This window comes from Budorcas taxicolor, chromosome 3 (genome assembly GCF_023091745.1).
Source record: "Budorcas taxicolor isolate Tak-1 chromosome 3, Takin1.1, whole genome shotgun sequence".
NCBI classification, from domain to species: domain Eukaryota; kingdom Metazoa; phylum Chordata; class Mammalia; order Artiodactyla; family Bovidae; genus Budorcas; species Budorcas taxicolor.
The window spans coordinates 112,692,164-112,705,942 of record NC_068912.1 but is presented as its reverse complement, the minus strand read 5'-3'; the positions used below and the strand labels follow the sequence as shown (position 1 = coordinate 112,705,942).

Below are 13,779 nucleotides of genomic sequence, written 5' to 3'. Positions count from 1 at the left end.
ACATTTAAAATTAAATGGAATATAAAAGAGCTTTCACAACTGTTTAACTCTCTATCCAAAAATTAGAGGTGCTTCTATTGCTTTTAATACATCACAAGTTTAAAAGTAAGGGGTAGAAAAAACTTTTTTAGCTTATATATCAAATAACATGGATGGAATTTAAATTGTGGAAGACAAAAGTAGGGGAAAAATGAAAGGTGAAATATATAAAAGCATAAGGGTGACATAGACTAAAATTAAGACAAATCATTAATGAACGGTTTATATCTTTACTGCACACTGATTACAGTCCAGAAAAACACATTTGATGTGAGAAAAACTCCTTTGAGTGAGGTTCACCTGAAACTCAAGGACATTTTTCTTTCTCATTTAACTATTCATGGATAAAAGCTACAGTAGGTTAGTCGACAATTAACTTAAGGGCAAAGGCAATACCTGACAGGAAGCAGAGCTTCCCACAGTCTTTCCCCTTAGTTGGGTCTGACTGAGGCTCATCCCCTATAACTGAAAGTTAGGAAATGGATTAGAGCTAGCACGCCAAGATCCAAGTGGCCAGCTGTCAGCTCTCAAACGTGCAAGATAAAAACGCATCCCAATTTCTGAGTAGATGGTAAAAGTACAATTTACATACAATCATATAAGAATTTTTTCTGGATTTACAACAGAAATCTCAGGGTAATTCCCTACGACTCTTCACTGCTCTGCAAACTATAGGAGGTCTCAACCCATCAGTGGACAGTGAAATTAGTTATTGGGTCAAGATAAACATTTACATACTGGGGGGAAAAAAGAAGAAACAGAAAGAATATATGTACACGGCACCAAATGTTTCGTGAAACTTACTTCAGATATATCCGCAAGTTAATGAATGTATGAAGTAGTAATATGAAAATCTTTTGTTTTTTACTATCTGCTACGGTCAAAACAATGTGACAGCCACCATCCTCACTTACGAACTCTCTTGGCTACAGATGTTGCAAATGACTCACTCATCTTTATCTCATAAGAACCTAACACAGCCCTGGCACAGATCCTCAATTACATATCTGGTGAATAAATCCATGGATCTTACTGTAGAAATCCAGTGTTCAGACTAAAGATTTCTGACTATGTTCACTTAAGACTAGGGCCAGCAATCAGACACTCCAACCTGGAAAATGGAAAAGTGAGGCACAGATCCAAAGAACTCAACAGGCAGAGGCCCAGCAGCTGCTGCAAAAAAGACTTCCCCTTCAAAGGTCTCCAGCGTCAGCATACTAAAAGGGTTACGTTATGATCCAATTTTTAGTTAAATATCAGTAACATATTTTAAAAGGGCTTCCCTGGGGGCTTAGATGGTAAAGAATCTGCCTAAAATGCAGGAGACTGGGGTTGGATCCCTGGGTTGTGAAGATCTCCTGCAGAAAGAAACGGCAATCCACTCCAGTATTCAATCCACTCTGTCCATGGAGAATCCCATGGACAGCAGAGCAGGGCGGGCTACAGTCCATGGGGTTGCAAAGAGGCACGTATTTTTTAAAAAGGTAAATAAATGGAGAGGAGAATGGGCCTTCTAACTAGAAGCAATGAGAAACTCTAAGTCAGTTGTGTTGAAGCACAGTAGATAAAGGTAAAAGCTCTGAAATGAACTTGGAAAGGTAAGGAGCCAAAACATGCATGAACTGGTAGCGAGGCCAAGACAAAATATTCTTCCTTTAGCACATGCTAACAGTGGAAACAGTGTCAGACTTTATTTTGGGGGGCTCCAAAATCACTGCAGATGGTGACTGCAGCCATGAAATTAAAAGACGCTTACTCCTTGGAAGGAAAGTTATGACCAACCGAGACAGCATATTCAAAAGCAGAGACATTACTTTGCCAACAAAGGTCCGTCTAGTCAAGGCTACGGTTTTTCCAGTGGTCATGTATGGATGTGAGAGTTGGACTGTGAAGAAAGCTGAGTGCCGAAGAATTGATGCTTTTGAACTGTGGTGTTGGAGAAGACTCTTGAGAGTCCCTTGGACTGCAAGGAGATCCAACCAGTCCATTCTAAAGGAGATCAGTCCTGAGTGTTCACTGGAAGGACTGATGCTAAAGCTGAAACTCCAACACTTTGGCCACCTCATGTGAAGAGTTGACTCATTGGAAAAGACTCTGATGCTGGGAGGGATTGGGGGCAGGAGGAGAAGGGGCCGACAGAGGATGAGATGGCTGGATGGCATCACCAACTCGATGGACATGGGTTTGGGTGAACTCCAGGAGTTGGTGATGGACAGGGAGGCCTGGCGTGCTGCAATTCCTGGGGTCACAAAGAGTCGGACACGACTGAGCGACTGAACTGAACTGAACTGAACTGATAAAGCTAGTGGAGGATTCTATTTTTTTAGAATGAGTGTGGGGTATGTGTGAGTGTGTTGAGAGAGAGACAGAAAGGAAGAGGAGGACAGGCACAGACACCTGAGTTTTAAAAGATCATTATAGCTACATACGTAGGCTGAGTCAGACTTCCCATTGTCATCTGGTCAATTACTTTCAAGAAACTACAGTTTCTTCTTCAAGAGATGTAACATCTAGAGCAAGTGCTTCTGGGTCTACTGTGTTCCGAGTGAGGCATAAGTTACTTACCATATGCGGAGGGGGAGCTGGTCCGGGAGAGAAAGGAACCCTTCCCCACATTTTCATGATATCACCAAGAGGCTGGAAGCTTTCATCACATGCTCTCTTTACCAACAAAGACATAGTGAAATAGCCAGCCTGAAACCATTCTGCCATCTCCTGATTATTGAAGGGACCTATAATAACAATAATTAAACAGAAGGGCAATAAAAATCCTTTCAAGCTAAAAAGAAAACAAGTATTTCCTGGGTCTGATCCTCACCCAGATAGAGGTAACAACTTGTTTCAGGTGACTCCTGATCGTAATTTATCAGGAAAAGTGGTGAACAGACTTCAAACTAATAAAATACTACAGAAACAATTTAGAAATAAGCCTTATGTATATACATCCTAATTTCTCAGCAGTGTTTTAACTATTTTAAAGAGCATAATTGTCTCCAACTTGCTCAGTCTCTAAAGCTCATTTCAGAAAAGCATTCACACTGAAAGAGCGAGTATTTGTTAGATCTGGTATCACACAGGCATAGAGAATATAAATATGCATGGCTGAATATGCTCTTCTCCAATTTTCATTTCCCGTCAGAGCTTGTTGGAAGTTGGGCAAACCATAAACAATAATTAATTAAATTAAGAAAGATGACCAATTTTTTATTATTTATCTGAGGTTAATTGGGCCTTGGTAAGAGGGAAAAAACTAACATTTTCTGGATCTTTTACAATAAGAAATAACCAAATACTTTATACATAAAAATTAATGAACACACTCTGATCAATAACTAGTGATTCAGGAAGTATTTGTTGCTGTTGTTCAGTTGCCAAGTCATGTCCACTCTTTGCGAGCCCATGGACTACAGCATGCCAGGGTTCCCTGTTCTTCACTATCTCCCTGGGTTTGATCAAATTCATATCCAGTGAGCCGGTGATGCTATCTGTCTCATCCTCTGCTGCCCTCTCCTCCTGCCCTCAATCGCTCCCAGCATGAGGGTCTTTTCCAATGAGTCAGTTCTTCACATCAGGTGGCCGAAGTATTGGAGCTTCAGCATCAGTCCTTCCAATGAATATTCAGTGTTGATTTCCTTTAGGACTGACTGGTTTGATCTCTTTGCTATCCCAGGGATCTCAAGAGTCTTCTCCAACACCACAATTCACAAACAGCATTCTTCAGTGCTCAGCCTACTTTATGGTCCAACTCTCACATCTGTACATGACTACTGGAAAAACCATACTTTTGACTATATAGACCTTTGTCAGCAAAGTGATGTCTCTGCTTTTTAATATGCTGTGTAGGTTTGTCTTAACTTTCCTCCCAAGGAGCAGCAACTTATAATTTCATGGATGCAGTTACCGTCCACAGTGATTCTGGAGCCCAAGAAAAGAAAATCTGTCACTGCTTCCCACTTTTTCTCCTTCTATTTGCCATGAAGTGATGGGACTGGATACCATGATCTTCGTTTTTTGAATGTTGAGTTTTAAGCTGGCTTTTTCACTCTCCTCTTTCACCTTCATCAAGAGGCTCTTTAGTTCCTCTTTACATTCTACCATTAGAGTGGTATCATCTGCCTATCTGAGGTTGTTATTTCTCCCAACAATCTTGATTACAGCTTGTTAATCATCCAGCCTGGTAGGGATGTACTTTGCAAAGAAGTTAAATAAACAGAGTGACAATATACAGCCCTGTTGCACTCCTTTCTCAATTTTGAACCAATCTGCTGTTCCATGTAAGGTTCTAACTGTTGCTTCTTGGCTTGCATGCAGGTTTCTTAGGAGACAGGTAAGGTGGTCTGATAGTTCCATCTCTTCGAAGAAGTTTCCAGTATTCTGTGATCCACACAAAGGTTTTAGCATAGTCAGTGAGCAGAAGTAGATGTTTTTCTGGAATTTCCGTGCTTTCTCTATAATCCAATGAATGCTGACAATTTGATCTCTGGTTCCTCTGCCTTTTCTAAGCCCAGCTTGTACATCTGAAAGTTCTCAGTTCACATACTGCTGAATCACAGCTTGAAGAATTTTGAGCATAACCTTACTAGCATGCAAAATGAGTGCAACTGTACAGTGGTTTGAACATTCTTTGGCATTGCCTTTCTTTGGGATTAGAATGAAAACTGATGTTTTCCAGTCCTGTGGCCACTGCTGAGTTTTCCACATTTGCTGGCATATTGAATGCAGCACATTAACCATATTATCTCTTAGGATTTGAAATAGCTCAGCTGGAAATTTATCACCTCCACTAGCTTTGTTTGTAGTGATGCTTCCTAAGGCCCACTTGCTTCACACTTAAGGATGTCTAGCTCTAGGTGAGTGACCACTCCATCATAGTTATCCTAGTCATTAGGACCTTTTTTGTATGGTTCTTCTGTATATTCTTGCCACCTAGTGTTAATCTCTTCTCTGTTAGGTCCTTAACGTTTCTGCTCATTATTATGCCCATCCTTGCATGAAATGTTATCTTCAATTTTCTCAAAGAGATCTCTAGTCTTTCCCATCCTATTGTTTTCCTCTACTTCTGTGCATTGTTCACTGAAGAAGGCCTTCTTATCTCTCCCTGCTATTCTCTGGAACCCTGCATTCAGTTGGGTGTATCTTTTCTTTTTTCCCTTGCTTTCTGCTTCTCTCCTTTCCTTAATTATTTGTAAAGCCTCCTCAGACAACCATTTACCTTCTTGCATTTCTTTTTCTTTGGGATGGTTTTGGTCACTGCTTCCTGTACAATGTTATGATCCTCTGTCATCCATAGTTCTTCTGGCATTCTACCAGGTCTAATCCCTTGAATCTATTCACCACTTGCACTGTAAAATCATAAGGGATTTGATTTAAGTCATAACTGAATGGCCTAGTGGTTTTCCTTATTCAATTTAAGCCTGAATTTTGCAATAAGGAGCTCATGATCTGAGCCAGTCAGCTCCAGATCTTGTTTTTGCTGACTATATACAGCTTCTCCACCTTCGGCTGCAAAGAACATAATCTGATTTCGGTATTGACCATCTGATGATGTCCATGTGCAGAACTGTCTCTTTGTGTTGTTGGAAAAGGGTGTTTGCTATAACCAGTGTGTTCTCTTGACAAAACTCTGTGAGCCTTTGCCCCACTTCATTTTGTACTCCAGGGCCAAACTTGCCTGTTACTCCAGGTATCTCTTGACTTCCTGCTTTTGTATTCTAATACCCTGTGATGAAAAGGACATCTTTTTTTTGCTGTTAGTTCTAGAAGGTCTTGTAGGTCTTTGTAGAACCAGTCAACTTCAGCTTCTTCTGCATCAGGGGCTGGGGCACAGATTCAGATTACTCTGACGTTGAATGGTTTGCCTTGGACATGAACCAAGATCATACTGTCATTTTTGAGACTGCACCCAGGCACTGAATTTCAAACTCAGGAAATATTTACTGAACACCAATCATATAGGTCAGACTTTATTTTTCTGGGCTCCAAAATCACTGCAGATGGTGACTGCAGCCATGAAATTAAAAGACACTTACTCCTTGGAAGGAAAGTTATGACCAACCTAAATAGCATATTCAAAAGCAGAGACATTACTGTGCCATCTAGTCAAGGCTATGGTTTTTCCAGTGGTCACGTATGGATGTGAGAGTTGGACTGGGAAGAAAGCTGAGTGCCGAAGAATTGATACTTTTGAACTGTGGTGTTGGAGAAGACTCTTGAGAGTCCCTTGGACTACAAGGAGATCCAACCAGTCCATATACTTTGGCCACCTCATGTGAAGAGTTGACTCACTGGAAAAGACTCTGATGCTGGGAGGGATTGGGGGCAGGAGGAAAAGGGGCCGACAGAGGATGAGATGGCTGGATGGCATCACCGACTCGATAGACATGAGTCTGGGTGAACTCCGGGAGTTAGTGATGGACAAGGAGGCCTGGCGTGCTGCAATTCATGGGGTTGCAAAGAGTCGGACACGACTGACCGACTGCACTGAACTGAATCATATAGGTCCAGGCAGGAATCTATAGCAGTAAACAAAGCCCTGGAATTTCCACATCTGGAAAGGTGGAGTAGATGTACTTTCCCCTGCTCCTGCCAAATGCAACTAAAAACTCTGGACACTGGATATAAAACAAACAAACAAAGACTCTGTAAGGTAGAGACAAGGCAGGAGGCTGACTAGAAGCCTTTAGCAAGACTGACAGAGATTAAAACAGAAATGAACAAGTTATCAACTTCAAGAATGAAACTGGAGATTACCACAGAACCTGAAAATATTAAACAGGTAACAGAACCCTTATCAAAACGGTATTACGGGAATAAGAACAGAATACTCTACATGCATAAATTCAGATGATATGGACCAATTGATCGAAAAAACATAAACTATCACAATTCACTCGCATTGAATAGATAACTTAATAAACAGTCCTGTAACTATCAAGATTTTTGAATTTGTAATTTTTATATTCCAAATGGAAAATTTTACCAAACATTTAAACAATTAACACCCTGTGGCAAACGTATGGATGTTTCTCAAAAAAAAAAAACTAAGACCAGAACTACCATATGACCCAGCAATTCCATTCTTGGGTATACATGTCTGAAATAAAACAAAAAAACTAATTCAAAAAAATATATGCATCCCAATGTTTACAGCAGCATTATTTACAATTGCCAAGATATGGAAGCTACCTAAGTGTCTGTCAACAGATAAACGTATAAGGAGGATGTGGTATATATATACACAAAGGCATGCTCTGCTGTGTGCTATGTGCTAAGTTGCTTTAGTCATGCTCAACTCTGTGCAACCCAATGGACTGTGGCTTGCCAGGCTCCTCTGTCCATGGGATTCTCCAGGCAAGAAAACTGAAGTGGGTTGCCATGCCCTCCTCCAGGGGATCTTCCTGACCCAGGGACTGAACCCATGTCCCTTGCATCTACCTGCATTGGCAGGTGGGGTCTCTGCCAACAGCACCACCTGGGAAGTCCATAATGGCATGTTACTCACTCATAAAAAAAAAAGAATGAAATTTTTCTATTTGCAAAAACATAGATGGACTGGTAAAATCAAAGACAAACAAACACTATATGATACTTATATGTAGAATCTAAAAAATACAACTAAGTAGTAAAAACAGCCAAAAAGAAACAGACTCATAGACAGAAAGAACAAATTAGTGGTTACTAGTGGGAAGAAGGAAGGGGGGAAGGAACAAACAAGAGTAGGAGGTTAAGAAGTACAAAGGAACAAAGCAAAAACCACACACACCCCAAGGATTAACACCAGTTCCAAACAATGTTGTCCATAAAACAGAAGGGGAAGAAATAATTGCCAGTTCATTTTATGAAGCTAGCATTATCTTGATTAAAAAAAAAAAACAACACTACAAAATATTCTTTAGGAATGAAGATGCATAAATCCCAAACAATTTATCACTAAGATTCAGCAATTATAATTATATACTATGACCAAATAGTTTATTCCAAGGGTGAAAATCTGATTCAAGATTCAAAAACCAGTCAATGTAATCTACCATATTGAACTGGGTAAAAGAAAAAGCATTTGACAAAGCCCAATATCCAATCATGATAAAAAGCTCTCAAAATAAAGTGCACTTCCTTAACCAGATGAACAGCACCTAAAAACTCAACAGTTAACATGACCCCTTAATTATTATTAAAGTTCCCCCTAAGGTAGAAAAGTAGGATAAACAAAGCAAGTCTGTCTGCTCTCACCCTTCTTACTTAACAGTTTGGAATATACAGTAACGCAACAAAAGGAAAGAGGCTTACAGACTGGAAAGGAAAAAAGAAAGCCATCCCTATCTGCAAATGACAGCAGTCTACATAGAAAATCTATGGACTCTAACCAAACAACTCCTAGCACTAACAAAAGAGCTCAGTAAGGTCACAGAATACACAAACCTCTAAAATGCAATTCTACACAGCAGCAATAAACACTGAAATACAGCAAGATTTACAACTGCTCAGAAAGTCATATACTTAGGTAAAAATTTAATAAAATATGTGCAGAATCTATACTGAAAATTACACAGTGCTGATGAAAGAAATTAAAGATCTAAAAAAACTGAGAGACATACCACGTTCATGGATGGGAAGACTGAACATGGTAAAGATTGTCAATTCTCTTCAAAACGATAGAAGTTTAACACAATCCCTATATGGCAACCTATTCCAGTATCCTCGCCTGGAGAATCCCATGGACAGAGGAACCTGGAGGGTTACAGTCCACAGGTCTGAAAAGACTTGGACACGACTGAAGCAACTTAGCACACACATATGCACTATTAAAATCTCAACAAGATTTCTGGTATATATAAATAGGAATACTCAAAAACTTATATGGAAAAGCAAACTAGAAAAAAAGAAGTCAGGAGGAACCAGTATACCCAATTTCAGGACTCACTTTACAGCTATGATAATCAAGACTACACAGTATTGGCTGGAGGGACAAACACAAAGATCAAATAAAGAATAAAGAAACCAGGAATTTCTGGTGGTCCAGTGGTTAGGGCTCTGTGCTACTGCTGCAGGGGCAGATGTTCAATCCCTAGCTGGGAAACAAAGATCCCATAATCCATGCAGCATGGCCAAAAGAGAAAAGAAAGAAGAACCCAGAAATAAACCAGCACAAATAAATATGTTCAACGAAATCTTGAAGGAAGTACAAGAACAATTCAGGGAGGAAAGACAGATAGAAAAAAGACAGAGGAAAAGGTACCAGTACAGCTGGATATTCACAGGCAAAAAAAAAAATAAAATCTTGACCTACGTCACATACCTTATATAAAAATTAACTCCAAGTGGAATACCAACTTAAGTACAAAACATAAAGCTATAAGTTGGGAGGGGGAAAGGGATAAAATCTTTGAGATGTGTTCAGCAAAGAGTTCTTAATTAAACCAAAGCACAATCCATAAAAGAAAAAAGGTATTCATAATCAATTGCACTTCATCAAAATTTAAAACTTTTGTTCTGTTAAAGACTGTTCAGAGCCTGTTCTGAATCTTGACTGTATCAGTGTCAATATCCTGGGTGTGATATTGTTAAAGTTTTGCAAGAGGTTACCACTGGGGTAAACTGGGTAAATGGTACATAGACTCCCTGTATTATTTCTCACAACTATTTGTAAAGCTATAATTATCCCAAAATAAATATAATTAAAATACACACCTGTATATGTTTTAATTAAAACATTCTACAGGCATGCAAATTCAGATAATCAAAAAATATACACAGTGCCATGCAGTGATAGATACTATAAGGAAGAATAAAGCAGGGGAGGGGGACTGAGGATAGAAAAGAAATTATGATGTTAAAGACAGGTAACAGTCAACAACGAAATTCAGGTTACAAGCAAAAACTTCAAAATGCAGAAATGAAAAATCAGCAGATGTTCTTCACAACACACTCTCCGCATCCTAACCTAACTTATATACCATACACATACTTTAAGCAATTAGTTTAAAATATGGTACTCTTTTCAAATATTTTAAATATGTCTTTTGTCATTTATGATATCAACTCCATTTCAGTGAAACATTCAAACAAGCTTTTCCAAGATGATTGCCATCATCTTTTTTAATAAGGTGCCTAAAATACAGTGAATGTATGAAACTCAACTGCCCAGTCAATAGCTGGCATGCCAGAAATGAGGGAGTCTTAAGCATACTGACTATTCCCCGCCCCATCATATTAGTGATCACAATCTGCCTTGTATTCAAATTATTTTCACTGGACTCCCTCCCATCATTGAAATGTAAAGTACTAAGGAGGGAACCTATTAATGAAACATCTATACAAAAGAAGAAAGCCTGTAGCGCTGACTTTTGTTCTACAATTACACAAATTAATGTTAAATAATCACCATGCGTTTGAACTGTGGTGTTGGAGAAGACCCTTGAGAGTCCCTTGGACTGCAAGGAGATCCAACCAGTCCATCCTAAAGGAGATCAGTCCTGAATATTCACTGGAAGGACTGATGCTGGGAAAGACTGAAGGCAGGAGGAGAAGGGGATGACAGAGGATGAGATGGTTGGATGGCATCACCAACTCAAAGGACTTGAGTTTGAGCAAGCTCCGGGAGTTGGTGATGGACAGGGAAGCCTGGCATGCTGCAGTCCACAGGGTCGCAAAGAGTTGGACACGACTAAGTGACTGAACGACTAAATCACCATCTTAGAGAATCTGGAGGTAATGGCATACTTCTCTACTTAGAGTAGAATGGAACAACCTACCTTGAATCTCTCCCTGAGGATCTTTGTAATACCACTTCTGCATTGCTTCATGCATCAGTGGAATTGAGAGTCCCTTAGCTCTGTGTTCTTGCAGTTTTGATGCCAGTCTCTCATCATCTAGTGCACTGTCTTGGAGATAAGCCACCATTTTCTCAGCTTGCTAAGAGAAAAAATTAAAAAATGAACTGTGGAAACAAATGATCCTAAATTAATACTTGTACACATAATTGTCTGTCTCTTTTGGACTACCTGATCTGTGAGAGGCACTGTGCAAAGGACACAGCAGGCAACAATTCATCCATCCAATAATGCCATGAAATAGGTATGATCCTCATTTCACAAAGGGGGAAACTTTGTGAACTAAGGCAGGTTCAGGGGGATCAAGTCTTGCTTAAGGTTTCAAAATTATCAAGAAAACTCAAATGAGACTAAAACTGGAACAGATCAAAATCTAAGCATCTTATCAACACACTTAAGAGTGCCATTTAAACAAATAATCCTAAATTATACAAACTAAATCTGCAAAAACATGTGCTAATAGATCAAAAAGCTCAATTATAATACATTACAAATAAAATCTTTTACAAGTTTTTATTCCTTTCTGCAATACTTCCTGCCACCAATTACTGTACCCTGAAGGAAAGAGAATTTCCTCTGTAGAAAGCAAGCTATCATTTACCTTACATATAAGCAGCAGTATATAAAAACGTTAGGGAACTCTAGAGACATCAGTATGATGGTATTTCTGTTTTCCCTGTTACACTTTAGGCGAAAAATATAGACGATACAGTGCCTATCCACAGCTGCTTGTATTTGCCATTTCTGGCATTCCATTAATTTCCAAAAAGAAAAAAGAAAAGGAAACAGCTCAGGGCAACCTCAGAAGAGCAAAAAATAACCTGACTTAATGACTACTACATAGCAGAAACTTAAAAGCATGAAATGATTTGAAAGACAATTACTCATACAAATAAATACTAGATGTAAAAACAAGTTTTTCAGTACACAAAATCTAGTGCACAAAAGTTCCATTTCTGAATATTCATTTAATGCTTTTCAATTTTTATGGCAGTTTGCGAGGAAAGAAAGAAGAATTACGTGACTTGTACCTGCTCCAAGTGTTTGAGACCCTCTTCATCGTCTGGCTCTGTGGGAACACTGCCCATTCCAGGAGCACCAACGACTGGCGTCTCCACTGGCCGGAGGGCAGGACTAGGGCTGGGGACAGGAGGCGGGAGGATGAGGAGCGGAGAGGCTGTATCTGCAGGAATCTGCGACAGGGGCTGCTGGACATCAGGGACCACTTCTAGGGAAAAAAATGTAGACAGATGAAAATCCTCTAAAAGAGACTCTCAGAAAGAATAACAAGCATCAAGTTGAGCAGCTTGCTAAATGGGCTCCACAGATTTGTGAACCGTGTCATGAACACTGCTGCTACTTCTTATGAAGCAGTGTATATTCCTCCCCAGAATGATGAATTACCTCCATAGGGTGACAACAAACAAGATTAAAAGGTATCCAGAAAGGGCTTCTACAATGCCATACTGTGTCACTAGAGTATCTACCCAATAGTTACAGGTCTACCTCTTGAAAACAAACAGAATTAGTCCAATCCCTTCTTTACATCATGTCTCTGAGCTGTAAAGACAGTAAACAGCACTGCAAATCTCCTCAAAGACACCATATCTCAGCATGTGAAAGTGAAAGTCGCTCAGTCGTGTCCAATTCTTAATGACTCCTTGGACTATACAGTCCACGGAGTTCTCCAGGCCAGAATACTGGAGTGGAGCCTTTCCCTTCTCTAGGGGATATTCCCAACCCAGGGATGGAAACCAGGTCTCCCACATTGCAGGCGGGTACTTTACCAGCTGAGCTACAAGGGAAGCATAAAGACCTTTATTAAAAACATCTGCAATTACTTTGAATAATTACCTATTTCGGCTTATAATGACCATAATTCAACACATTCTACAGGGTAACAAAAAGTTCACTGGGTCTACCTGTACAGAGCAGGAGGTTCTTCACAGTAAGAGTAAAGACTACAAAAGAGGTTCTGTCTTGGTTCCTATTTCTAACCTCTCAGTACTCAGGCTCTTGAGGAGGAAAGGGGGATGGAAGTAATTAGATACAACTGTAGTTTCCTCTTTGAAATCTTGTTTGTTCAATTACAACAAGCTTCTCCAAATTCTTTGACAGACTTCTTAAAAGGACAGTGTGACGTCTATACAACTTTCTCTACTTCACCACCACCCATACCAGCTATAAGGTAACTTCCACCTCCAACAGCCGAAAGTTTCTCTCCCAAAGATAAGCATTCACCCAAAGTGTTCAAACACAATGGTTTTTCCTAGTCCCCATCACTGAGCCTTAGGTCTGACATTATCTTCCCAATTCTAAACTGGAACATTCTCCTTCATTCCTTTTCCTGCACTCTTCTTCTTGCCTTGCCAAGATTTTTCTCTGGCTCCTCTATCTACCCTCTAAAAATAGGGATTACCCAGGTACTGTTCTCAGTCCACTTCTTCTCACTCCTAACAGTGCATGTAATCTTTTAAATCTTCATTCTCTCTGTGGCCCAGAACTCGTCCCATTGAGCTACAGTCCCCTCACTCGCAACTGCTCTCTGGCCATCTCTACTGAATTTCTCACCAACACCTCAGACTCCATGTTCATAACCTGAATTTGTTCTCTCCCCTCCCAAACGTGCTCCTCAAAACTTCCACTCTTTTTCTATTAAGGATGCCCTAGATAGCATATTCAAAAGCAGAGACATTACTTTGCCGACTAAGGTCCATCTAGTCAAGGCTATGGTTTTTCCAGTAGTCATGTATGGATCTAAGAGTTGGACTGTGAAGAAAGCTGAGCGCCGAGAATTGATGCTTTTGAACTGTGGTGTTGGAGAAGACTCTTCAGAGTCCCTTGGACTGCAAGGAGATCCAACCAGTCCATTCTGAAGGAGATCAGCCCTGGGATTTCTCTGAAAGGAATG

At 39.9% G+C, this 13,779-nt stretch overlaps 1 protein-coding gene across 2 annotated transcripts in view; it reads right to left on the bottom strand.

Moving 5' to 3' along the window:
* The window catches only part of GIGYF2 (GRB10 interacting GYF protein 2), a 131,896-nt gene that overhangs the window by 34,498 nt on the left and 83,619 nt on the right, over positions 1–13,779 (bottom strand). For both annotated transcript variants that reach the window (XM_052636571.1, XM_052636572.1), the window contains exons 14-16: positions 11,900–12,096; positions 10,791–10,950; positions 2,605–2,771 (exon numbers count right to left, since the gene is read on the bottom strand). In XM_052636571.1, coding sequence (XP_052492531.1) covers positions 2,605–2,771; positions 10,791–10,950; positions 11,900–12,096 — 524 coding nt within the window. The remainder of the gene's footprint in view (positions 1–2,604; positions 2,772–10,790; positions 10,951–11,899; positions 12,097–13,779) is intronic.